The sequence below is a fragment of the Schistocerca nitens genome, chromosome 3 (genome assembly GCF_023898315.1).
Source record: "Schistocerca nitens isolate TAMUIC-IGC-003100 chromosome 3, iqSchNite1.1, whole genome shotgun sequence".
In the NCBI taxonomy this organism is placed as follows: Eukaryota; Metazoa; Arthropoda; class Insecta; order Orthoptera; family Acrididae; genus Schistocerca; species Schistocerca nitens.
In genome coordinates, this window is record NC_064616.1 from 138,478,056 (window position 1) to 138,505,398 (window position 27,343).

Below are 27,343 nucleotides of genomic sequence, written 5' to 3' on the forward strand. Positions count from 1 at the left end.
CCAAGAGAGTGAGCTATGTCGTAAGGTGTACTGCACGCAGGAGTTCCTATGACTGGCTGGCATGCTATGGGTTGCCATTTCAGATCTGATCACCAGCAATTATTTGTTATTTAGTATTTACCATTTCTAGAATATTTGACGTTTATATAAACAACAGCACTCTCCACCCAGGTGTTCAGTTCTAACCTGTCTCTGTGTTGATGTATGTAATAAATGTGCTTTGTGTGCTAAGTGTTGTACTTTGCTGATGACATTATTTTCATACTTGGAGTTGATTGTGGTTATGACGTCACAATATAATTTACATGAGGCTATAAACCGGCTGTGTGTGGTAATCAGATGAACACAGTTGTGTTTTTATGGTGTGAACCATGTTTACCTACCAAGAATCAGTAACTTAGTGCCTATGTATGTACAGAGGAACGAAAATCTAGTTTTGCTGTAGATCCAACCAGATTTCACTTCCTTCAGTCAAAAGAGTCATTTTTAAAAATGCAGTACACCTAAACAACATGTGTCATGTGCACAAAAGTTTCAAAGAACTCAGTATGAAGCTGTGTCTTACTTAGTCATTCCACAATTTATTACATGTCAATCCTATTGAAAAATTGTGGCACTTGTGGGTAAGACATAAATGGTCACTAAAATATCACCCGGCTCCACATTGACAAGAAAGACTATGATTTGTGGTTGATCATACAACAAAACCATAAGTGACATTTAATAAAACACAAACATGTTGTGTGATTCCTATATGGAAGGTAAAAGAAGGTATTACTGATCATAATTACTCATATTTGTTTCTTATGTTAGCAGTTATTATCACTTATATTGGTAACACAAACATTTTTATTGATCTAATATCATTCAGCAACATTGTACCTGAAGTATCCTATCATATGGTTTCAAAACACCACACAAATCTGCTGGGCCTCTCTTTCTCATTCTGTTAATATAAACACCACGCTCATATAATCCGTCTGACACACTGAAGCCGAAATCCTCATATACAGGGTCCTTTATCAGTGTGACCTGAAACAAGTCATTTAGCTTCCATTTAAGAGTGTTAAGAGACTTAATATATTATATTACACAATAGTCTCATCTTTGGTGCATTGTGTTAGTGATATGTTCACACGCAATGAAAACGTAAAAATGTTTAGACAAATTTTAAAAAAAGGTATATTTCCAAAAAAGTATCTCTGTCCTTGCATTTTGTGCTCTTCATAGGAAACAGTAGAAAGCAGAACTATGGAAAGTTTCATGACTTTTTATTACCTACACAATCAGTGATGGTAGGTCAGGAAGTAAGTTTGAGAGTTTCAGTGTGAACATTGCACTGAACAATGCAGCAGATACACTCAGTACACAATTAGTGCTCAACTAGAGACAAACAGAACAAATTTAAATTCTATCAGACAGTTTGGTTACAAGAGACAATATTGCAATGAATATTTGATAGTGGACTATACAAGATTTACAGAACAGAAAAGAATTTTTTTGAGACCTCAAATAACTGGTTTAATTTATAAGTAGTTTGGTTAGATTTTGTGTCTTAGTAGTGCAGAATGCTTTTATTTAACTTGAGTGATTTTTGCAAACAACATTTCAGATAAAAATATGCCATTGGAATTGTGTTTCTTGATGGTATCCTTTATTTAAGAGAAATATGGTATCCAAAAAAACAAATATTTCTGGGAAATTTCTGGTAACAGGCAATAGCAAATAAAATAATTATTATTGAAGCACAATACAAAATGTCATCTTATGTTCCATATGAATATTGCACTAAATAATACTGAGTTTTATGCCTATCAGTCAATATATATTGCTACATGTATTGTAAGGCAGATTGCATAAAAGTTATTTCTGAAATCCTTGAACAACATAAAATGTCTTAATTTTTATTTGTCCATTGGATGTAGATTTGAATTTATTAACTGGTATTTTCTTAAGTTGCTTAAAGTTATTTACTAAAGCAGATGAAGTCCAAGTATTTGAGAATACTGTAAGCTAATGCTTGACTGGATTGGAGGATGTAGACTGGATGTCAAGCCTATCATTTTCTCTCACATTTATAATGCAGGTTCTGATTTAATAAATAATAACTCTCATATTATAACGTTACTGGTTGTACTTCTTAATGTTTCTATTGTATATAGTTCAATATTATTTCTGGGTGTCTTTCCTTGTAAGTTGAATACAGGTTGTTAATAATGGAAACAAGCCAACAGAAGAATTTCATGAGTTATATATGGATAAAAAAGAGAATTTCAGTAATATAGAAGTCAGAAACAGCAAGAGAGTTAAGTTAGGGAATTATACTATTGTCAAGCACCATATACAAAACTGCTGGGAATAGGGCCTATGGGTGGATGAAAACTTGAGATGTGAAAACATCAGGAATTTTTAAAATAAAAAACAAAGTAAAAGTTGTTATGTTTCAGCAATTTTGTGGCATTAAATCATCATAATATGCCTATTATGCAAGTATGAACAGTTTTCTTAGATATGGTGTGATCTGGGGAAGCCCAAGTATGGAAAAAACATACTTTCATACTTCAAAAAGGGTTATTATGATTATGAAAGGAGTCCTTCATAGATCGCTAAAGAAAATTAAAGCAATCCATACACTCAAAGTAGAACAAAACACTTTCCAACAACATAAAGAATCTATAATAGTGAAGAATACCTGAATGTGTGAATGTAAAAGGGAAACATTGTTAATGGGTGAATAAATCAACTGAAATGAAGCGAACTCAACTGAATTGAACTGAACTGAAAGGCAGTCACACAAGTAGGTTTGGTGTATAATTTATCTGTGGGTGAAACACAATGTAAATAATGATCAGTATGAAATAAGGAATTTAACTGTCCTGCTTTCTTAATCTTATACATATAGATTAGAAATAAGGCATTTAGTTTCACTTCTGATTTGATGTTAAAACTTCTACATATTGTTACTGCTATATTACATAAAAACTAATTTGGTTGATATTATAATTTATCAATTTACTCTATGACATAGCAAAAATCCAAGAAAGTCATCAACATACAAAGTGAAGCATCTTATGATCAGACCTATGGAAATAGAAGAAGGATGGTTAGAGTTCACATCTCACCAACATAACTATCAATACACAACATTGTTTAGGCAAAGATGGGGGACAGGCATGTCTATGACATTTTTTAGAGAATTGTTCTGAAAGTTCCTGAAATGATAAAAGAAATCATAAGGTTTATATTAGAATCACATGTTGAAAGCTTGACCCTACTTCTCCTGAACCCAAGTTAAATTTCTTGGGGACTGGTAGGCCATATAAGTATTGTGATAATCGTGTATTGATTCTTTTTTTTTTTTTTTTTTTCAGGATAAATTTCAGCCATCAGCTGAAAATTACAGCCATGTGTAGATTCTATTGTAAACTGTTTGGATCTTTACCGTAATGTCTAGGAGTACTGTACATAAGTCCAATCAAGTCCAATAGATGACATTCTTCTTATAGGCAAAATTATCTATCAGTATAATATGAAGGCTACTCAAAAATAAAGATACTATGGCATTGATATGGTAATAAATACATTAACACAGATGACTTGTTTTGAATGAATGTTTCTGCCACATGGAGTGGCAACGCGTTTTGAGGTGCCATGTCATCGATTGTGTGGCCCCTCCCACTGGAAGTTTGAGTCCTCCTTCAGGCACAAGTGTGTGTGTTGTTCTTAGCATCAGTTAGTTTAAGTAGTGTGTAAGTCTAGGGACCAATGATCTCAGCAGTTTGGTCCCTTAGAAATTTACAAACACACAAAGTTTTCTTGACTAAAGGCAAATGAAACATCTAATCACCAAACAAAAAAGTAATAATACAAATAGCTCATGGACATACCTTCAAAAAGGTGTTCTGTATTTTATGACTTTAATTTTCATTGTAATGGAGCCTTACATAAGTGACTTTAGCAACCAATCAAAAGTATTCATAGTGCAGCACACTGATTGTGGCTCCACACTTGAGTAACTCAGCAAGCAGTGGGCCTCTGCAGTCAAAGAAGGAGATCTTCATGATGTTACCAGAACTTGTGTGAACAGCTTTGGAATTCTTTGGGGGTTGAGGTGAGGGAAAATGTGGGGTGTTTCCACTGTTGGCTTTGCCCTCCAGCTCGAAATAGTGGCACCACATAAGGCCATGATGACCTTGCTTGGATGCCATTGTTGGAATCATCTGTGTACTGAATAATGGAATTACTACCCAAATACAAAAATAAAGAGTTGTGAAACAAACCAATGAAGGATTTTGTTTGGTTTATAGTATTTATTTATAATATTTTCAGAACTTAATGCTCTGTTGTCACCATAATATTTAGAGATACACACTCCCTCAATGTTTGACAGGAATTTCTAAGGTGTCACCTGCATGTTTCTTGAACAAACTATCACATAGCATGTGATGATCTGTCCATAGTGCTGCTCCCTTTTTGTGGTGCTCTGATTAGTAAAATAGTAAGGCCTAGAGCAGATCTACTGTATTTTCCATCCACCCAAGATGACTAAAAAGACTCTGTCTCATTAAGGACATAAGGCACAGTCAAATGAAAACCAACCATCCACCCACCCACAACAACAGGACCACAGAATGATTCCATTCAAAAGTAATCACCACATGCATAAGACATTTATCCCACTGGCAGACGAGATGATCAATTCCTGTTTTGTAGAATGCAGTCAGCCACATATGGAATTCAGATACTGGTAATAACTTGCAAGTGGTATATGACATAAGATGGAAATTTGGACTCAGTTTATCATAAGGCTCTCACCTTTCCCACTTCAGTAGCTGTTTTGCTCCTAAATTTATATTGCTTCTCTAAATAGACATGAATAGTAATTCTTCACTATAGTTAGAATTTGTGTTTCATTACACAGTACTATCTAGTATTGCATTAATAAACAACAAGGAAAGGATCTCTGTCAAAGTCTGGGCCTTTATATAATTTCCTGCCAGTACAGCCCATATTACCTCTGACAACAGAAATGGAAGGGTTACTAATTCTGACAAACTAATTCTGACAAAATGTTAGAAATTATTTATCAACCATTAGCTGAAGAACAAAAAAACAAATTAATGGATATATATATATATATATATATATATATATATATATATATATATATATATATATATATATATATATATATATATATATATATATATATCTAAAAACATAGATGATGTGACTTACCAAACGAAAGCGCTGGCACGTCGATAGACACACAAACATACACACAAAATTCAAGCTTTCGCAACAAACTGTTGCCTCATCAGGAAAGAGGGAAGGAGAGGGAAAGACGAAAGGATGTGGGTTTTAAGGGAGAGGGTAAGGAGTCATTCCAATCCCGGGAGCGGAAAGACTTACCTTAAGGGGAAAAAAGGACAGGTACACACTCGCACACACACGCATATCCATCCACATATTACAGACACAAGCAGACATATTTAAAGTTTGGGCAGAGATGTCAGTCGAGGCGGAAGTGAAGAGGCAAAGATGATGTTGAATGACAGGTGAGGTATGAGTGGCGGCAACTTGAAATTAGCGGAGATTGAGGCCTGGTGGGTAACGGGAAGAGAGGATATATTGAAGAGCAAGTTCCCATCTCCGGAGTTCGGATAGGTTGGTGTTGGTGGGAAGTATCCAGATAACCCGGATGGTGTAACACTGTGCCAAGATGTGCTGGCCGTGCACCAAGGCATGTTTAGCCACAGGGTGATCCTCATTACCAACAAACACTGTCTGCCTGTGTCCATTCATGCGAATGGACAGTTTGTTGCTGGTCATTCCCACATAGAATGCATCACAGTGCAGGCAGGTCAGTTGGTAGATCACGTGGGTGCTTTCACACGTGGCTCTGCCTTTGATCGTGTACACCTTCCGGGTTTTTCCCACGTGGAGTATTTTTCCCACGTGGAATGTTTCCCTCTATTAATATATATATATATATATATATATATATATATATATATATATATATATATATATATATAACAGTTCAGCTCTTTTAATCAAAATAAGCAGCAACATTTTGATAGCTATATTTCTTTATTTCTTATATGACAAGTGCTTCATTCTTGTTGGAGTGGTCTTGTATTGTAAATTGATTTCTTCAGATACTGATGCAAGCATGCATGAGTGCGTGTGTCCCTGCAGGAAACTATCAACCTAGAATTATTGTAAACAATACTACTTTACCATTACTGATCTCAGGCAATGGTTTGCTTGCTGACTGATTCCAATAAACAGGTACTGATGACATTAGAATTTCTTGTAACTGATAAATTACGCTGAAATTTTAAAAGTTAGTAGTGACTCAGCAGCAACTGCATCAGCTAACATAAAGAAAATGCTCTGGTCAGTGGCACTGCTGCTCCACAGGACTTTCTTGGAGTCAGTTCACTCCAAGCCTTTGTAATACGCACATGTATTTTGTTGTTGTTGTGGTCTTCACTTCAGTCCTGAGACTGTTTGATGCAGCTCTCCATGCTACTTTCATCTCCCAGTACTTACTGCAACCTACATCCTTCTGAATCTGCTTATTGTATTCATCTCTTGGTCTCCCTCTACGATTTTTACCCTCCACGCTGCCCTCCAATGCTAAATTTGTGATCCCTTGATGCCTCAAAACATGTCCTACCAACCGATCCCTTCTTCTAGTCAAGTTGTGCCACAAACTTCTCTTCTCCCCAATCCTATTCAATACCTCCTCATTAGTTACGTGATCTACCCACCTTATCTTCAGCATTCTTCTGTAGCACCACATTTCAAAAGCTTCTATTCTCTTCTTGTCTACACTATTTATTGTCCATGTTTCACTTCCATACATGGCTACACTCCATACAAATACTTTCAGGAATGACTGCCTGACACTTAAATATATACTTGATGTTAACAAATTTTTCTTCTTCAGAAATGCTTTCCTTGCCATTGCCAGTCTACATTTTATATCCTCTCTACTTCAACTATCATTAGTTATTTTGCTCCACAAATAGCAAAACTCCTTTACTACTTTAAGTGTCTCATTTCCTAATCTAATTCCCTCAGCATCACCTGACTTAATTTGACTACATTCCATTATCCTCGTTTTGCTTTTGTTGATGTTCATCTTATGTCCTCCTTTAAAGACACTGTCCATTCCATTCAACTGCTCTTCCAAGTCCTTTGCTGTCTCTGACAGAATTTCAATGTCATCGGCAAACCTCAAAGCTTTTATTTCTTCTCCATGGATTTTAATACCTACTCCAAATATTTGTTTTGTTTACTTTACTGCTTGCCCAATATACAGATTGAATAACATCTGGGAGACACTACAACCCTGTCTCACTCCCTTCCCAACCAATGCTTCCCTTTCATGTCCCTCGACTCTTATAACTGCCATCTGGTTTCTGTGCAAATTGTAAATAGTCTTTCACTCCCTGTATTTGACCCCTGCCACCTTCAGAATTAGAAAGAGTGTATTCCAGTCAACATTGTCAAAAGCTTTCTCTAAGTCTACAAATGCTAGAAACGTAGGTTTGCCTTTCCTTAATCTTTCTTCTAAGATATGTCATAGGGTTAGTATTGCCTCATGTGTTCCAATATTTCTGCGGAATCCAAACTGATCTTCCCAGAGGTCAGCTTCTACCAGTTTTTCCATCTGTCTGTAAAGAATTCACGTTAGTATTTTGCAGCTGTGACTCATTAAACTGATAGTTTGTCAATTTTCACATCTGTCAACACCAGCTTTCTTTGGGATTGGACTTACTATATTCTTCTTGAAGTCTGAGGGTATTTCACCTGTCTCATACATCTTGCTCACCAGATGGTAGAGTTTTGTCAGGACTGGTTCTCCCAATGCTGTCAGTAGTTCTAATGGAATGTTGTCTACTCCCGGGGCCTTGTTTCGACTCAGGTCTTTCAGTGCTCTGTCAAACTCTTCACGCAGTATCGTATCTCACATTTCATCTTCATCTACATCTACATCCTCTTCCATTTCCATAATATTGTCCTCAGGTACATCACCCATGTATAGGCCCTCTATATACTCCTTCTACCTTTCTGCTTTCCCTTCTTTGCTTAGAACTGGGTTTCCATCTGAGCTCTTGATATTCATACAAGTGGTTCTCTTTTCTCCAAAGGTCCCTTTAATTTTCCTGTAGGCAGTATCTATCTGACCCCTAGTGAGATAAGCCTCTACATCCTTACATTTGTCCTCTAGCCACCCCTGCTTAGCCATTTTGCACTTCCTGTCGACCTCATTTTTGAGACTTTTGTATTCCTTTTAGCCTGCTTCATTTACTGCATTTTTATATTTTCTCCTTTCATCAATTAAATTCAATATTTCTTCTGTTATCCAAGGATTTCTACTAGCCCTTGTCTTTTTACCTACTTGATCCTCTGCTGCCTTCACTACTTCATCCCTCAAAGCTACCCATTCTTCTTCTACTGTATTTCTTTCCCTAATTCCTGTCAACTGTTCCCTTATGCTCTCCCTGAAACTCTGTACAACTCTTATCCCGGTCCCATCTCCTTAAATGACCACCATTTTGTATACTGCTGCAAACCAATAAAGGTCTCTATTATGCACTTGGGATCTCAGTCATCTTACCTACAGTATCCTCACCTTGATCCTCTCCACAGTTGGTGACCCTCACTATGAATATCAATACCTACTATGGATTATTCTGCATTCTTCATCTCATCTGATATTGCAAAACAATGGAACTGTTTCACAGCTTTAGTGCTGGAAAAGTATTAACACATGACAGTGACTTATATAGTATTCTGTTTAGTGCTTTGCATCAACAGGAATAACTTTCACCCTTCACAGAACATAAAATTGACACTTTCTTGTCCAGTGCCAATGGTGTCAACTATGCCCCCCCCCCCATGTATCTGAACAATGTGCGCTCACTACCAGTCTTTTGGTTGACTTCGGTAATGAATGTGATTAATATGCATGCGTAGAAGATACTGTCACAGTCAAGCGCAGTGGAATTTTGCTCCATTCTGCTACATCTACCACACAGTGTGTAGTTCCAACCAAACTATTTTTAGCAACATGTTGAGTCTATCCAGTCAGGCCACATAAAAAATTTGTTCAGGATTTCCTTCTGTGTCATGACCATCTCATGAGAGTTCATATTTCATTGTTCACTGACCAACTGAGATACCACTCACTGAGTGCATCCTCTAAATTTCTGATGACGGTTCCAAGTTTGTCATGTTACTGAGCCACCTGTGCAAGAACACCAACATTATTAGTGAAATTTTTTTGTCACACCGAGCTACCAGAAAGTACAGCAGAGTAAAGACAGAATTGCTCCAATGCCATGGCAGAACACCAGATCAGCAGTAATGCAAAGTTATTTATGATGAATATTTAGGCACCAAAATGCCCTCACAATTGTGGAGACAATTTTGAGCATTATCGGACATCACACACATTCCAGATCACAACTTGTGGACACTGTGGATAGTGAAGTTATTCTCCCAGTTACAACTAGCAATGATATCACAGGAGCGTCAGTAATTAGAATGGAAACTAATGTTAGCAGACAGACTTCTAGCTGCATTGCAACACCAAAAATGAATTAATTTAGCAGACAACAATGACTAGCTACACCTCAGTCAGGGATCATGCCATGACATGTAACCGCATGCAGAAAAGTGGGATCGAGTATGCATGGATGCTGCTGAGGATTACATCACTTGCACTCTCACGGGCAGTAACTTCCAGCAGTCAAAACAAACAGGCAGCTCGCAAAAGTACCCCACAAACCAACAACAAGTCTCAGCTGTGCTTTTGTTGGTTTCATCAAGTTTTGGTGATAAAGCATGCAACTATACAGCACACTGCAATCATTCGAATGGGAAGAATGACCTGCAGGCACTCCAGATCATTGTACTATTACAAGTCACTTATCTACACAACATGTGAACTAGTCAAGTTATATGTTGTTTTCATGTGTATGGTTATGAAGACAACCTCATGAATCCATGGACCCAACATGTCAGCAAGGGACTGTTCAAGCTGGTGGAGGATCTGTAATGGTGTGAGGGGTGTGCAGTTGGAGTGATATGGGACCCCTGAAATGTCTAGATATGATTATGACAGGTGACACATACGTAAGCATCCTGTCTGATCACCTGCATCCATTCATGTCCATTGTGCATTCTGACAGACTTGGGCAACTCCAGCAGGACAATGAGACAAATCACATATCCAGAATTGCTACAGAGTGGCTTCAGAAACACTCTTCTGACTTTAAACACTTCTGCTGGCCACCAATCTCCCCAGACATGAACATTATTGAGCATACCTTGGATGGCTTGCAACGTGTTGTTCAGAAGAGATCTCCACCCCCTCATACTCTCACGGATTTATCGATACCCTGCAGGATTCATGGTGTCAGTTCCCTCCAGCACTACTTCAGGCATTAGTCAAGTCCATTTCATGTCATATTGTGGCACTTCTGCATGCTCACAGTGTCCCTAAACAATATTATACAGGTGTACCAGTTTCTTTGGCTCTTCAGTGTTAGTCTTCTATACTTCTCAACACAATCACGATGGGCATCTCAAACTAGTTTGCAGTGTCTTGCATAAACTTGGCATCATAGTCCATGATGATAAATGTCAACTGTCACAGTCAGTAATTACCTTCCTTGTCTATTCAGTCAGTTGAAGGCATACAACCTACAATACAATGGATTGAGATCATGCTGTTTTGGTGGCATGGTAAATTATTATTGCAAACATTCACCTCATGCAGCCACCATCCATGCACCATTGATGAATGTGTTCACAGGCAATCACATGATTAGATTAGATTAAATTCAGTTTTTGTTCCATAGACCCAAAAATGGGATGAAACTCATGGGTGTGGAAAATGTCAGAAAGTCTAACGTAAAAAATGTAGAAAATTACAATGTAGTACTCAGTTCTCTGGTCATTTGTCAGGAGATTGTCAAGGTATGTGAATACATTAAAGTAACCCGGAACTGTTAATATTTACGGAATTCATACTTTGTCAGAATGAAACACAGTTGTGTACTTTTAAAAATTTACCATAGACAAAATACCTAATCTTGTTTGTTGTGACCAAGTGTTGTCGAAAGTGCAATATAACAGACATTTTTGCTTAAGCAGTCCCTGTTAATAAACTATGCATTATCTGAAACCAAGCTTTTAATGGTTGCTGGAAACTTATTGAAAATGTGTGTTCTTGAATATTGGAACCCTTTTTGGACGATGGCCAGTGATTTTTGGTCTTTATGTAGATTGTTCTTATTCCTAGTATTGATACAATGTATTGGCCTATTGGCTGGAAATAAAGAAGCATTATTTGCAACAAATTTCATTAAGGGATTAATATACTGAGAACCAGTGTTTAGAATACCCAGTTCCTTGAACAGGTTTCTACATGATGTTCTTGAATTTACACCACAAACAATTCTTATTAGGTGCATTTGCACACTAACAGCTTTTACTTGGTTTTACGAGTTACTCCAGAATGTGATCCCATATGACATAATAGAATGAAAGTAAGCAAAGTATACAAGTTTTTTTATATTTTATCTCCTACGTCTGACATCATTCACACTGTAAATACAGACTTGTTTAACTGCATCAGCAATTCTGTGGTATGTCTTTCGCAACTGAATTTATTATTGAGTTGTACTCCTAGAAAATTAACACTGTCAACCTCCACTGTCCACATGTCTTCATGTGTAGTACACATGCTGGAAGAAAATCTCTTACAGGTTCTGAACTGCATACAGTGGATCTTTTCAAAGTTTAAATGACAGTGGATTAGCTTTAAACCATTTATTAATGTCAGCCATTTCTAAATATGTATTTGACTTGCTATATATTGCAATGTTTTTATCATCTGTAAACAAAGAAACTTAGCACCTGACAATGTAACAGACAATATGTCATTAATGTACACAAGAAAAAGCAATGGACCCAAGATGGAGCTTTGAAGAACACCACATGTAATTAATTCCCAATCTGATGAAGACTGGTTGCTTAGTCTAGAGGTATTTTGCTATGTCACTCTGTCAGTTAGGTAATTCTTGAACCATTTTGCAGCATTACTAATGACACCATAACATTCTTTTTATTTATTTATTTACATTTTATTTGTGTGGAGCCATGATAATGATGGCTTTTGCAAATGTCAGACTTAATAGTGTGGTTATATTTACACATAGAAAGTACCCTATATTCTGTAGCTGTTGCTTCTTATGTTTATTTTTTACATTTATCACATTACGACTAATATACTAATGCCTCATGTTAAATCACTATCTTAAGATTCATTGAAAGAATATAAACATTTTTCTATTAGAAAAGATTTTCATTTCCCGAGTAAGTTCTTAGAGCATTTGGTAGCTTGTTATACCAAATCAAACCACTGATATATGGACTTCTATCAGTCATTTTTAATGCTGTTTTGTTATGGAAATAGTGTTGTGATCATGTACATCACTGCCCTTGATAGCTTCTGTTGTTTGAGTTACAAAAAATACAACTATTTTGAAGATTTACAGAGAATATATTGTCAGATATTTGTGCTGCACAAACACTTCATGACATGAATCTCTATGTCCCATCCCATGTATATGTCTTATTACTCTTTCCTGTGGTAGTAATAGTATTCTTTTTAAATGTACATCAGCTGCACAGCCCCATAGCTCAGTTCCGTAGTTGAGAAAGGGGTGAAGTGTTCCATAATATACTAATTTCAGTGCTTTGCTAGGAACTATCTTTGTGAGCTGGCTGAGGAGATATATGGCACAACTGACTTTTCTGCATACGAAATTAATGTAGTATGTCCACCACAAATTTTCATCAACATACACACCCAGGAACTTACAGTTAACATTTTCTGTTGCAGAGATATTACACACACTATTCATATTGTTGTGGTGAGAATTGCCTGTTTTAAATGCCAGTAGTTGAGATTTGGTGACATTCGCCTTGAGTCCCTGATCATTTAAGTATTTTATAACTTGTGTTACACCACTAGTAGCAAGAGATTCTAGCTCTTTTGGTTCACTTCCATAGAATAAGATTGATATGTCATCTGCATAGCTTACAATATGGGAGTTAATGGATTGTGCAATGTTGTTAATATATGTAAGGAAGAGAAAAGGTCCAAGGATTGAGCCCTGTGGTACACCTTGTAATATTGGTTCACTAATGGATTGGGAGTTCATGATTTTATTATCTAGTTTGTATGACAATTTAGCGCTTTGCTTATGATTCAGCAGGTATTTGGTAAGAAGATTCATGGCTTGATCCCCAACACTATAAGATTTTAGCTTTTTAAGAAGTACCCTATGGTTTACCATATCAAATGATCTTGTCAGGTCCAAAAATATACCTGCAGTCTGCATCTTCTGGTCCAACAGACAGTAAACTTCATGGATGAACTGTGTAACTGCTATGGTTGTACTTAGCTCTTTTCTGAAGCCATGCTGTGAATCTACAAGCAGTTTATGTTTTGTGAAAAAGGCACTTAGCTGAGAAATGATAATGCTTTCGAATGTCTTACTAAAAGTGGGAATTAATGATATTGGTCTATAGTTGGAGACATCTTCCTTACATCCCTTTTTATACACTGGTTTCACTACACTCATTTTTAGAACCGTTGGATACATGTTTTCTCTAATGTTGCAATTAATCAGGTGAGTAAGAGGTTTAGAGATTTCTTTTAAGCACACTTTAGTAATAGCATCCCATCCAGATGAAAATTTTTTCTTTAGCATGCATATTGCCCTGAGAACCTTCTGCTCATTCACTGCCCCAAATTCATATACGGTACACTGGGTGAGATGGCATCAGGTCTCTACCTGTGAATCTGAATATGGTTGCCAGAAATGTAGCAGTTACTAAAAATATTACATATAGTATCTGGGTTCTTTATAATGTTACCATCATGTCTTATGCTGAGTGGTTCCATGTTCATCTTTTTGCTAATTTACTTAAGAGAATGCTATGGTTCACACAGTCATAGGCTGTTGACAGTTCACAGAAAATACCAGTAGCCTCTAATTTGTTGTCTAATGAATGGAGTACATTCTCTCTGATTATATAAATAGCCTTCTCTATACCAAAGCTTTTAGGGAACCAAAATTGTGACTTGGACAACATATTATTTCCACTCAAATGCTTACGAAGATGTTTGAACACAAGCTTTTCAAATGTTTATGAAAAAAACAGCAAAACTAAAATTGGTCAATAGTTTTATGGTATCATGTTATCCCCCTTCTTGTTAAGAGATTTGACTTCAACGTACTTTTTCCAGTCTTGAATTGATCTGCTGATAAGAGGTTGATTACACAAATAACGTAAGGTAGATCTCAACTTACATAAAGACTCTTTGATTAACTTCATTGAAATGTTATCATAACCATTAGAACACTGATATTAACGATTTTTTGTTGGCTGCTACTTGTCTGGGAAGAATGACTGACATTTCCATTTTACTGGAGTTATCTGTAGAGACTGCTCTCAGATATTCCACTGCGCTGTTTAGTGAACCTGATAATCCCAAGCTGTCAGTAAAAGAATCAAAGTTTACTTGTCTAAAAGGTTTGCAACAATACATGCACTTACTACCAATGTCACATTTATTTTTAGAGATATTTGTTCATTTTACTATCTGACCCCACTTGTCACTGTCTTCAATATATCTCATGTAGTTTTTATTTTGTTGCCTGATGTAATAATTTTTTACTCCTAATAAAACTGCTTAGATTCCTAAATTACTTGCTTCAATATTTTGCAGTATTCTTTGTAATACATTACAATCCTAACATCAGAGCTGTTCCTAAATAGTAGATACAGTTTCCTTTTCATCACCCATGATCCTTTATTCCTTGTGTAATCCACAATTTGTTTTCAAACTTCTGTTTGATATGAGTTATCTTTAGGGGAAGACAATTTTCAAATGAGAAAGTAACTTTATTAATGAATGCTTTCTATTTTAGATTTGAACTCTATACAGTTCATGTCTTCAAACACTCTGCTAAAATTATCAATTTTTGCCTGCTTTATTACCCTCCTATACTCAGATTTAATAGTTTTTATACCCTGGCAAGTTTCAACATTTAATGTAAGATGCTGCATGTCATGATCAGATAGCCCATTTACTATTGGTTTTGTAGAAGTATTGTAAAACTCTATGCAGTTCCCGTCTTCAAACAATCTCCTAAAATTATCTTTTTTTCCCTGCTTTATTACCCTCCTGTACTCAGATGTAATAGTTTTTATACCCTAACAAGTTTCAACATTTAATGTAAGATGCTGCATGTCATGATCAGATAGTACATTTACTATTGGTTTTGTGATATGACTTTTATCCCTAGATTTGTCTACAAAGATATTATCAATAGCAGTCTCAGAGCATTTACATACCCTCATGGCAAAGTTCACAGTAGGAAGGAAATTGAATGACAGTGTTACTGATTACAGTAATTGTCAATGATGGAGCTTTTCAATAAATCCACATTAAAATCACCAATGACCCCTATTTCCTTATTTTTCACTGTGAGACTGATAATGGGAAAAAGAGTCATTCAATGGAGTCCACAGATGCAACAGGCATTTGAGAAAATTGAATAAGTTATGTAAGGTACACATGAAAGATTACCCTATAGCAGCTTACTCATGAGAACTAATGAGGGAAAAGGAGGAGTTGTTACATATACTAAGATGGTACAAAAGTTCAAAAACATTGAGACAAGTAGATTTTGTAGTGATCAGGACACAGAAGTATGTGCTTGTGAATTAACACTGAAAAATAGTTCACTTTTAATTGTAACTGTATATAGATTCCAACCAGGAAATTTGGAACTCTTTATGAGGAATCAGAATTCCTTAATGTTCTATCTGTCAGACAGCATTAAGCAGTTAATAGTCAGTGGTGACTTTAAAGTGGATTTTCTGAACGATTCTGATAGGAAAAATGATCTGGAACCCTTATTTGGATCCTACAATTTGATATCATCAATTAACATTCCAAAATGGGTGGATAAAGACAGTTGGATTCTAATTTATAATATTTTCTTTTATAAATCTCAAAGCAAGAAAATAACTGTTTACCAGTAACAAATTATCGCTCTGATCATGATGCCCACTTAGGATAAATAACATAGAGCCTCACAGTATGGGTGCTCCTCAGTGGAAATCAGGCAGAATAATTAATTTTTGTTTAATTTATGTTTTGTATGGAGTGTTCTTCTGTATGGTGCTGAAACATGGACTTTGAGGAAGACAGACAGAGAAAGGCTGGAGGCTTTTGAGATGTGGACATGATGGAGGATGGGAAGAATAAGTTGGATGGACAGAGTAAAAAATGAAGAGGTACTGAGAAGAGAGAAAAGACAGTTACCAGATGTAATAAAAAGAAGATAAAGAAACTGGATTGGGCATATATCAAGAAAGAATGATGGACTGGTAAAAACATTTTAGAAGGTTATGTAGAAGGGAAAAGGAAGTGAGGAAGGAAGAGATTTCAGATACTGGATGATGTGATGGACAGTACAAAATACAGCAGTCTTAAGAAGGAAGCAGTGGCTCACAAAAAATGGAGAGGTAGAGGACTTCCTAATATAGCAGAAAACTGATGATGATGATGAATTAATGACTCCAGGAGAAATGTTTTTAACAATAGTTTACAGGAGATGACCTAGGATGAAATTTATAATGAACCAAATGCTAACATAAAATTTAATCTATTCCATGATATATTCATATTAATATTTAAAAATAACTTTCTGTGTAAGCTAATCAGAAGGGACACTAAACAGCCATGTAAAAAACATGTATCAGTAGAGGGGTTAAAGTATCTTGTAAAAGAGAAATGGAAATGTATCTCTTAGCAAGAACCAGTAGTTGCACACTACAAAAACTAATTAGAATTACTAAGAAAGATTATTAAAAAATGAAGAAAGATGCACATATCAGAAATCAGTAACTCCAACAACAGACTTAAGGCTATATGCAATGTAGTGAAATGAGAGACAGGCAACCAGCCACAGAACATGATAACATCACTATTGAACTGAGTGGAAGGCTATAAATGATGAATCACAGTTAGTAAATGTATTTAGTAATTATTTCTTAAGTATAATATAAAACACAGTGACAAGCAGCTCAAGAGAAAATTCACAACAGTATGATGAAAAAGTAACTCTCATAAAAGTCAATCATATGAATGTATCACAAAATTCTCCTTTTGAAATTAAGAAAATTATAAATCCTCTCAAAAATAAAAGCTCATCTGGCTTTGATGGTGTTTCCAGTAGAGTATTAAAGATTTGTGCCAAAACTGAAATTCATCATTAACACAAGGCATTTTTCCAGAGACTGAAATATGTCATTGTTAAAACACTCTTTAAGAAAAGTGATAAGAGAGATGTAAATAACTATTAATCTGTTCCACTACTGATATCACTTTCCAAAATTTTGAGGAGGTGGTGTATTACAGAATAGTATCTCACTTTAGCAACAATAATATCCTCAGCAAATCACAGTTTGGCTTTCAGAAGTGTTACTCCCCTGAGAATGCCATTTACATGGTCAAATTTTACAAGCATTAAATAATTAAATAGTGCTGGTTGGTATCTTCTGTGACCTATCTAAGGCATTTGATGTGTGAAACACAGAATTCTTACAGGTCAATTGAAATTTTATGGGATTGACAGTACAACCAATAGATAATGTCTTATCTAACCAAAGAAATGAAGAAAGTTGAACATACTTAAATAACATAGTCTGAGTACATAAATCTGACTGGGGAGAACTCATGTATGAGGTTCTCCAAGGCTCAATCTAAGGTCCACTATTCTTCCTCAGATATGTAAACACTCTTCCATCTACTGTACAACAAGCAGAACTAGTTCTTATTGCAGATTACACTAGTATTGTAATAAATCATAGCATAAATACAGAAACACAAGAAATAGTAAACAAAGTTCTTAAAATTATCATTGATTGGCTGTTTTGCAAATGGTCTCACCTTCAATTTTAAAAGGATACAACATATTCAGTTCTGCGCATCTAGGGGTACTACACCAATGATACATGGCAAGGGAATAATAAATAGGGTGGAAATTTCTGAATTCTTGGGTGTTCATTTTGATTAGAATTTAAATGGGAAAAAACACATTTTGGAACTCCTAAAACAACTTAGTAAAGGCACATTTGCACTTAGAATCATTGCAAATCTTGAGGAGAGACAAATCAGTAAGTTGACATAATTTGTGCATTTTCATTCAGTAACACCATGTGGCATAATGTTCTGGGGCAATTCATCTTTAAGAAAGACAGTCTTCATTGTGCAAAAACATGCTGTACAAGTAATATGTGATGCTCATCCATGATCATCTTGTAGGTATCTATTTAAGGACTTGGGCGTTCTGACTAGTGCTTTACTATACATTTATTCTGTCATGAAGTCTGTTATAAATAATCCACAACAGATCAAAAGTAACACTGATGTACATATTTACAACACAGGAAAAAAAAATGACATTCATTATTTCAAATTAAGTTTGTGATTAGCACAAAAAGGGGTGCATAATGGTGCAACAAAAATTTTTGATCACTTACCAGCCATTTAAAGTGTCTGACAGACAGCAAAGAAAAATTTAAATACAAACTGAGAAAGTGTCACAGTGACAACATCATCTAATCTGTAGAAGAATTACTGTAATGTGTAAAATATGGTGGGCAGGAATTACCAACTGACATCTTGTATATCTTTCTTCTTTTTGGAAAAGAAAGCAATTTCAAACTCTTGAGAATATAACCATATGTACAAATTAATTTCTGATGTGAATATAAAATAACTCATTCTACATCACTACGATCTATTGTGCAAAATGATCAATGGAACATGAAACTAACTAACAAACAAAAGAGTGCCTTTCTCAGGCTATGACACTGGCACACCCACTGCCCCCTGCAAATTTTCCATCACCTAATATGTGAGTGATTCAGAAATTGGAATGGTTCTCAGACCATTGGTAGCATAAACACGACAACAACTATGCTTCTTCTCCAAAACGTTGGCTGACTCCCAGAGTAAGTGGTTGGCTTATGTTAGGGAGGTGTATGAAACAGTACAGAATTTTAAAGATGATGTGAACAGTAGGCCTCTGACCATCTACACTGAAAATTGGCCTTTGACAGATTTGATACAGAATCCTTGTATATATTCTCAGTTCAAATATAATAAATTTTCTTGAGGCCAATCACATATGTCCATGAATCAGTGTGGTTTTAGAAAGTGTCACTCATGCAAAACTCAGCTTGCTCTTTTCTCACAGAATATACTGAAAATTACAGATGAAGGGCAACAGACATATACCATATTTCTAGATTTCCGGAAAGCATTTGACACGATGCTCCACTGCAAGCTGTTAAAGAAGATAGAAGCATATGGAGTAGGTTCACAGATATGTTAGTCGCTTAAAGAATTCTTAAGTTATAGAACCCAGTATGTTGTCCTAGACGAAGAGCGTTCATAAGAAACCAGGGTTGAAGTGTCCCGGCTTGGGGCACTTTCACAGTAAGTCAGCTGATTACACTAAAAAATCAATTTATTGAGACAGTCAGTTTATGTTCACAAATATAAGTTCTGCAATCTGTTAGCAGTTCAAAACAAATAAGAAGAGCCCTTCTTAAAAATAATGGAATGACTTCTTTGACAACTTAAAATTCATGAAAAACAACACAAGTAAATCTGTGTGTGAGACTATCTTCTGCAAAGTTCTCATGTAAACAAAACAGACTATCTCCTTAGATGTCAACAGTAGGCAGAAAATTAAATCCCATCTCATGAGCAGTGCAAGGAGTTCCAGCATTAGAGTCCATGGCCAGACCAACGGTTCATGACGCGTTTTGATCCTGGGTGGCAAGGGCAACATCGAGCGGCATGGTACTGGCAATCTTCTGATTCTACTGGTGGAGACAGAACTCCCTGCTGCTCGCTGGACAAGGGCAGTTATATCAGGATGATGGATGACTACCCGTCTGGGTCTAGTGATGTGAGCTAGGATTGGCAGAGGAAAATGGTGTGGCAGATACAGCAAAAGGTCTGTAGATGTGGCAGCCTCTACTGTCCTTGCACATGTCCTCTAAACTAGGCTGCTTCCTGCAGATCAGGCAAAGTTCACCTGACTTTGGATGGTGTGCCTGTGGAGTTGGAGTGATGACCTACAAAGTGGCATATAATGAGTCACCCTCCCCTAACATTATCTTTTTTTATATAGAGATAACTGGTACCATGTATACTACCGATTCTTGCATAGGTTAAAATTATCTCAGCTGTTTCACTAAAAGAATGCATACGATTTTGTATATGATGTATTATATTTCAGGCTAAAATGTATAAAAAAAAATTAATGTGTTACAATTGATATGTACTAACAGTTAAAATTACTCTTCTTTTAAAAATAATTGAAATTACAAAATTTCTGGCATACTTAAAATTCATATTATTAATTGCACAATGTAATGCTAATTATTAAATTTGTTTCTGGATTTATTTATGAAGTAATCATATAATTTGGTAAAGATTCTTCTCCTGTCAAGAAAGCTTGTAAACTCTTTGGAAATTGTGAGTACCACAGAATATAAGTAGTGGTGGGCATGCCTCTGATGGAAGTAGACATTTTTCTAAACTAGTCAACAACAATGTAATTTTTGGTGTGATAAAAGTGAAAATTGTGAAGTTGGTGTGATTTAGAAGAATGGGATGAAAATAAAAGAAAATCATAGAAACAGGCAAATCTTTATCTGTAATTCCATCTGCAGGAACCAGATAAATCAAAATTTTCAGCAGCAAGAATGTATTCCTAGACACAACAAGATTTTGAGACAGTAACAACAACAAAAAGGTAAGTAAAAAAGTTCTTTTGTAATCTTACTCCTCTCAAAGTTTTCAAAATTTGTGCAAAGAATGAGAATTTTAATGGTGATGTGTGGGAGGGTAAGATTACAGGTGCTACGTTGCACGTTGGCTGCATTGCAGAAGACCCTGGAAACATGCCAAGGTTATCATCAGGAATGCCCCAGGGAAGTGTGATATGGCTTGCATCATTCTCTACATACATTAATGATTTGGCAGACAGTGTGGGCAGCAATCTGTGATTGTTTGGTGATGATGCTGTGGTGTACAGTAAGATGATGTCGAAGTTGTTGACTGTAGGAGGTACAAGATAACATAGACAAAATTTCTAGTTGGTGATATGGATGGCAGCTAGCTTTAAATGTAGAAAAATGCAAGTTAAAATGCATGGGTAGGGAAAAAAAACCTGTAACGTTCAGATACAGCGTTGGTAGTGTTCTGCTCAGTACAGTCACAGCATTTAAGTATGTGGTCGTAATGCTGCTAAGTGATATGAAATGGAAAGAGCATGTGAGGACTGTGATAGGAAAGATGAATGGTCAACTTTGGTTTATTGGTGGAATTCTGAGAAAGTACAGTTAATCCATAAAGGAGATCACATATAGATTGCGAGAGTGACCTATTCTTGAGTACTGCTCAAGTGTTTCGGATCCGTACCAGGTTGGGTTGAAGGAAGACATGCAAGCAGTTCAGAGGTGGGTTGCTAGGTTTGTTACAGGTAGGTTTGAACAATATGCAAGTGTTACGGAGATGCTTTGAGAACTCAAATGGGAATCCCTGGAGGGAAGGTGACATTCTTTTTGAGGAACACCACTGAGAAAACTTACAAAACCAGCATTTGGAGCTGACTGCAAAATGATTCTGCTGCCTCCAACATACATTGCACATAAGGACCATGAAGATAAGATATGAGAAATTAGGGCTCATACGGAGGCATACAGAGAGTTGTTTTTCCATTGTTCTGTTTGTGAGGAGAACAGGAAAGAAGATGACAAGTAGTGATATGGGGTACACTCTGCCATGTGCCATACAGTGAATTCTGGAGTATTGAAGTAGATTTAGATTCTATTTGCTGTCCAGCAAAAACTTTTTGCCTTTGGGGCTTTCACCATTTAAATTATATTGTGCAATTCACAATTTGTGCTCAACATATTCATGGTGCTGACACTGTCATAGCAGATTATCTCTTTAGGACCAATGCACTCTCAGTAGATACTGATTATGACAAACTAGTAGAAGAACAAGTACAGGACATTCAATTATGTGAATTCTTACGTGACACCATAACCAGTTTGCACACGGTATGCCACACTGTTCCCATTCCCACAAAACAAGTACTGTGTGATGTTTCATAGGATCATCTTCAGCCACTAGTACCTCTCAACATGCAAAGACTCATCTTCAATAAACTACATAGACCATCCTATCCAAGGGTATTTCCAATAATAAAACTTGTAACACACTGCTTCGTGTGGCCAAATGTCACAAAACATTGTAGAACTTGGATGCAGGCATCTGCTGCCTGCCAATGATCTAAAATAGGATGGCATGTGCAACCACAATATGGTTATATACAGTTTCTAAGAGTAGTTGTCAGCTTATCCACCTAGGCCTTGTTGGGTCCCTCGCCCACCCAGGTTGTATTCATTATATGCTTTCAGCAATTAACTTGGTAATCTGCTGGATTTAGGTCATATCAACATGTGATATCACTGCAGAATGTATGGCAAAAGCATCTATCAATTCATGGGTTTGCACTTTTGGTTGTTCCTCCCCAGTTATGACCAATCAAGGGGAACAATCGGAATCAGCACTTTCACCAAACTCTACCACTTGTGTGGTGTTCAGTGCTTCCAAGTCACAGCTTACCACCCTCAAAGTAATGGACCAGTGGAGTTCTGTCATTGTACACTAAAAACAGCCCTCATGTGTCGTGGAGGAAGTGGGTGGAAGCCCTACCATGTGTGCTTTATGCACACATGGAGTATAAAAAAGACCGCCACGTGTCTATAGTGGAAATCCTTTACTGGCAGACTTCACAGAGTCATCCCTACTACCAACAGAGAAAGAACTATTTCTGCTCATCTCAAGATATCTCCCTCCCTATGCACATGGCTCACATCAAGCCCTAAAGGACTGCATCTACATAATGCCGAGAGATGATACTATCCCCCAGCATTGCAAACCACTGTACTCAGGCCTGCACAGAGTGATTAGATGGGACAGTAACATATTTGACATCAAACTGAAGGGGAAACTGATAACTATTACCATCAATAGAATCAAGCCTGCATGGAACCTACAGGATACGTGACAGTAAATAGCACCACCTCCAGGAACGACATTAGTCACACTGGTCATGATGGCAAGATAGTTATAGTACAAGTAGACATCCAACAGTGTCAACCTGAGGAGAACTCTGGTTGACTCACTGATGGCCTTCTCGTAGTGGAAGGACAGCACTGCAAACAACAGAGCAATGAAGTGACACGTCTGGGAATATACCCTTGCCATTACAAACTTCCACAGGATGTTGACCCTGACACCATCTTTTCTCTGTTGTTAGTTGACAGAACACTCATGGTCACAACAGCTAAGAAACAACCACCGCCTGATACCTTGCAAATCAAACAGGATACACCTATAGCCACAATTTGCCCACCTCTATCAATCATGGCTGCCCTGCCCCCCCCCCCCCCCCCCCCCTCCATTATTGATCAGCAATCCTGCTACAGATGACCACATCAATTTCCCCTTCACTTCATGCACTCTACTGACTAGTAGCAATCACATCTAGCTTCATCCACTTGTCGTGCTATAAAACGGTCCAGCTGTGCCTGACATAAGCAGCCTGCGACAATACGGCTGGACATGCATGCCTATACAAAGAGGAGGTCAATGGTCACACACTCTCCAGTGCTCCATATAACCAGGGGTGGGGGCTCTCTAGTGATTCAGCAGCAACGGCATCAGCTAACATAGGGAAAACTCTCTGGTTAGTGGCACAGTGGTTCCATAGGACTACCTCTGGAGTCAGTTCATTCTGGAACTTGGTAATATGTTCACACATTCTGTGTACTGTTGCCAAACAACACATGTGGTCTCAGGCATCTTATGTGGAGTACCCTCACCTGGGTCCTTTCCACAAGTATCAACATAACTGAGTCGTTTGATCACCCAGATAAAACACTTTTGTGATGTTGCATAGCTGGACCATAATTAAACAACTCTAATTTGTAGAGCATGTGCCAAATAACTTGGTCCATGGGCAGACACACATTCTCATCCTGAGCACTGTGTGAGTATATCCTTTTGTGCTGAAGGGATTGATGCCCTGGCTGCCTGACACCTGCTGTACTGTGTGCTTTGCCCATTAGTAGCAGCAACCTCAACTCTTTCTTATTTTTTCTGTTTCTTGATAGTACAGACACATACTACTGATCTTGTACATCTGTATTTCAATATTTAGAAAAGGACAGCAATCAGTCACAAAATCCATTGTTATTGAAGGAGATCTAGATTTAGGTTATTACATAGTCATCAACAGTGCAGTTACCAACAGGTGACATAGGTCCCAAAGTGTCAGAGTATAAACACTGACAAATGACAGGGTCATGCATGTCATTTATTAGTGTTTATATTCCAACACATTGGGACCTATTTCACCTGTTGGCAACTGCACCAATGATGAATAAGTAATAGTCAAAATCTAGATCTGCTCCAAGAAATGATAGATTTTGTGACAGATTGTTATCTTTTTCTTAATACTGAAATTCTAATGGCCACTGCACACAAAGGGTTCTAATGGATTCCAGTTTTGTCAAACATCTGTATTTGTCAAATTAATAGTCAATTAGTTACACTGACATAACTTGTTCTTACAATCAGTTTCAGACTTATTAGCTGTATCTTAGAAGTTGTGTGAGATCAGCATATGTGTGAAAGTTTCAGCAACCACACTGCACTTGCCCTACTGTGCAGTGGCCCCACCATTACAGCTGTTACCTCCCATGCCACACTGTTCATACATGTAGGGAGCAAGATTTTTGTGCACACTCTAAAACAGTAACACTGGAAATTAAAATTTTATTTTTGATAAAATCATAATTATCTAGCTGAGGCAATGTGATCAACTGATGAAAATGATGTGGTAGATTTGAGAAAAGAAAGTTGCTGCAAGAGTTGTGGAGACAATATTTGCCACTTATTAATAGCATTTATTTCAATTTTATATAGTATTTTACATGGTGGTGATCTGTGGTTAGCATACAAGTGTACTTATTTCATTTTTTTATAATTTTAAAATACATATATTCAGAATATTGGTTAAGTACCATACATAGTCAACATACCTGATAGATTTCAACTAGCTGTGGAGAGTCATGCCAGAGAGAATCTGATAAACCACACTCATTTTTCAAGTTGCTGCTTTCAACAAGATTTTCATTACCACATAAATAATGTGGTAGGGGTAAAGGAGAATCCTGAGGTCTGTGTAAAGTTGTTCTCAGAGGGCTACCAACACAAGAGAAAACTGTCTCCCGTCCAGAAAGTGTAGGATCTGGGAACAAAAATTCTTGTGAGAATAAATCCAGAATCCAGACTCATTGGCTTCAGATAATCATGAGTATACATAAAGGTACATGATGAATTAAGATATTGAAACCACAGTAATATAAACTAAACGTTTTCTAATGAAGTAATAAATGCTACCTTTTGGGTTTAATTCTCTTCAGCATACAGTTATGCAATCAGTTCATCACAGATTACAAGTTAGCTTCTCCTTGAGCTAAAAATTAGTTTAATAATAATAATAATTAATTATGTGACATGCAGATAACATTTTCTTATTTAACTTGTCAACTTCTGCATACCACTCACTGAGAAGCACAAAATGAGTCATGACCTCTTCAAAGTATGTGATGGTGTAATTTTCATAACACTGGTCAACAATTCGTTTAAGTAACTGGTTTAGGAAACAACTGATAGAAATTATTCCCTGAGTGTAAATGTTTATGATTTGTCTGAAATCACAGACACGATAATCTGTCATAGGGAAGGTGAAGCACACTAAATGAATAATAAGCTTTCCCTCTCTACTAAGAGCAGTATTCTAGGAAATGTTCACATGACACTATGCCTTTAGGAAATTTAATATAATCCTTTTGAGTTATTTGATAGAGAAATGTAAGAACATCTGAATTTAAAGAAAAAGTGCTTGGCAGATTGCTCATGATTGTAAAAGTCAACTCTCAGTGGTAGGAAGTACTTTGGAGCCAAATCTAGAACATAAAATCTCCATAACTCTCTGCAGAAGTTTCAGGGACTAAGGTGAAATGAAATTTTAGCTTTTGTTCTATTTTTTCAGTAGGTTCTCCAAAGAAGGATCAGTAATCTTTCCTTTTTTAGTGATTACTCATGTTGGATAGACACTTCAAGAACACAGATAGTTACAACTGGGTTAATGACAACCATCTCCAGCTACAAATGTTTTTGTCAATCATCAGGGTTGGAAACATTGATTATAACAGACTTGGAGAAGTCATTGTGACATCTCATTTCAATGGAGAATCTTACTTTGATATGCTTTTGATGTATTTACTTCATAATTTGTAGCTACTGACTATATGTTCTCCTTGTGCTGCGAGGAAACATATGGTATTAGGATAATGGGAATGTACCGCAGTTCAGCTTGATTTTGTGAGTATGTCTGAACAATGGTAAGTATTTGGTAGGTACAGCATTGTTTGTAGTATGGTCAGTGTGATCACCTATTTCAATACCTAAACATTTCTGTTTGGGGGGATGGGAAAGAGGTGAGGTGCATCTTGTTTGCCAGCTGATGCACCAAGTATGAAATGAAATAGATATATTGTCAAACAACAATCATTTTAGGAGATTAATTATCTTCTGAGACTGTAGCAGAGGTCCTAATTTACTTCATTTGTAATTGCACAAAAAATGGTTCAAATGGCTCTGAGCACTATGGGACTTAACATCTGAGGTCATCAGTCCCCTAGAACTTAGAACTATTTAACCCAAACTAACCTAAGGACATCACACACATCCATGCCCAAGGCAGGATTCGAACCTGTGACCGTAGTGGTCGCGCGGTTCCAGACTGAAGCACCTAGAAGCGCTCTGCCACACCAGCCGGCTGTAATTGCACAACTGATAGTGAAATTATATCATGGATAATGAAGCCTACAAAACAATCAAACTTAAAGGCCATCAAAAACACAGTCTTGTGTGAAAATGATTAGAAGTGCAGAAAGAGATCATTTGCATAGGCTGAAGAGTAACTTTGGAGCCACTGAGTTGTGTATTTATATCAAAGGGCTATAGAAGAGCAGTCTATCAACATTAAAGGGTACATGTAAGATTGTT

General features: G+C 36.7%; 1 protein-coding gene across 1 annotated transcript in view; it reads right to left on the reverse strand.

Annotated features, from left to right (window-relative positions):
- The window catches only part of LOC126248080 (glutamate receptor-interacting protein 1), a 535,929-nt gene that overhangs the window by 36,962 nt on the left and 471,624 nt on the right, over positions 1–27,343 (reverse strand). Inside the window, exons 16-17 of the mRNA XM_049948737.1 lie at positions 25,309–25,517; positions 883–1,032 (exon numbers count right to left, since the gene is read on the reverse strand). Of these exons, the coding sequence (XP_049804694.1) occupies positions 883–1,032; positions 25,309–25,517 (359 nt within the window). The remainder of the gene's footprint in view (positions 1–882; positions 1,033–25,308; positions 25,518–27,343) is intronic.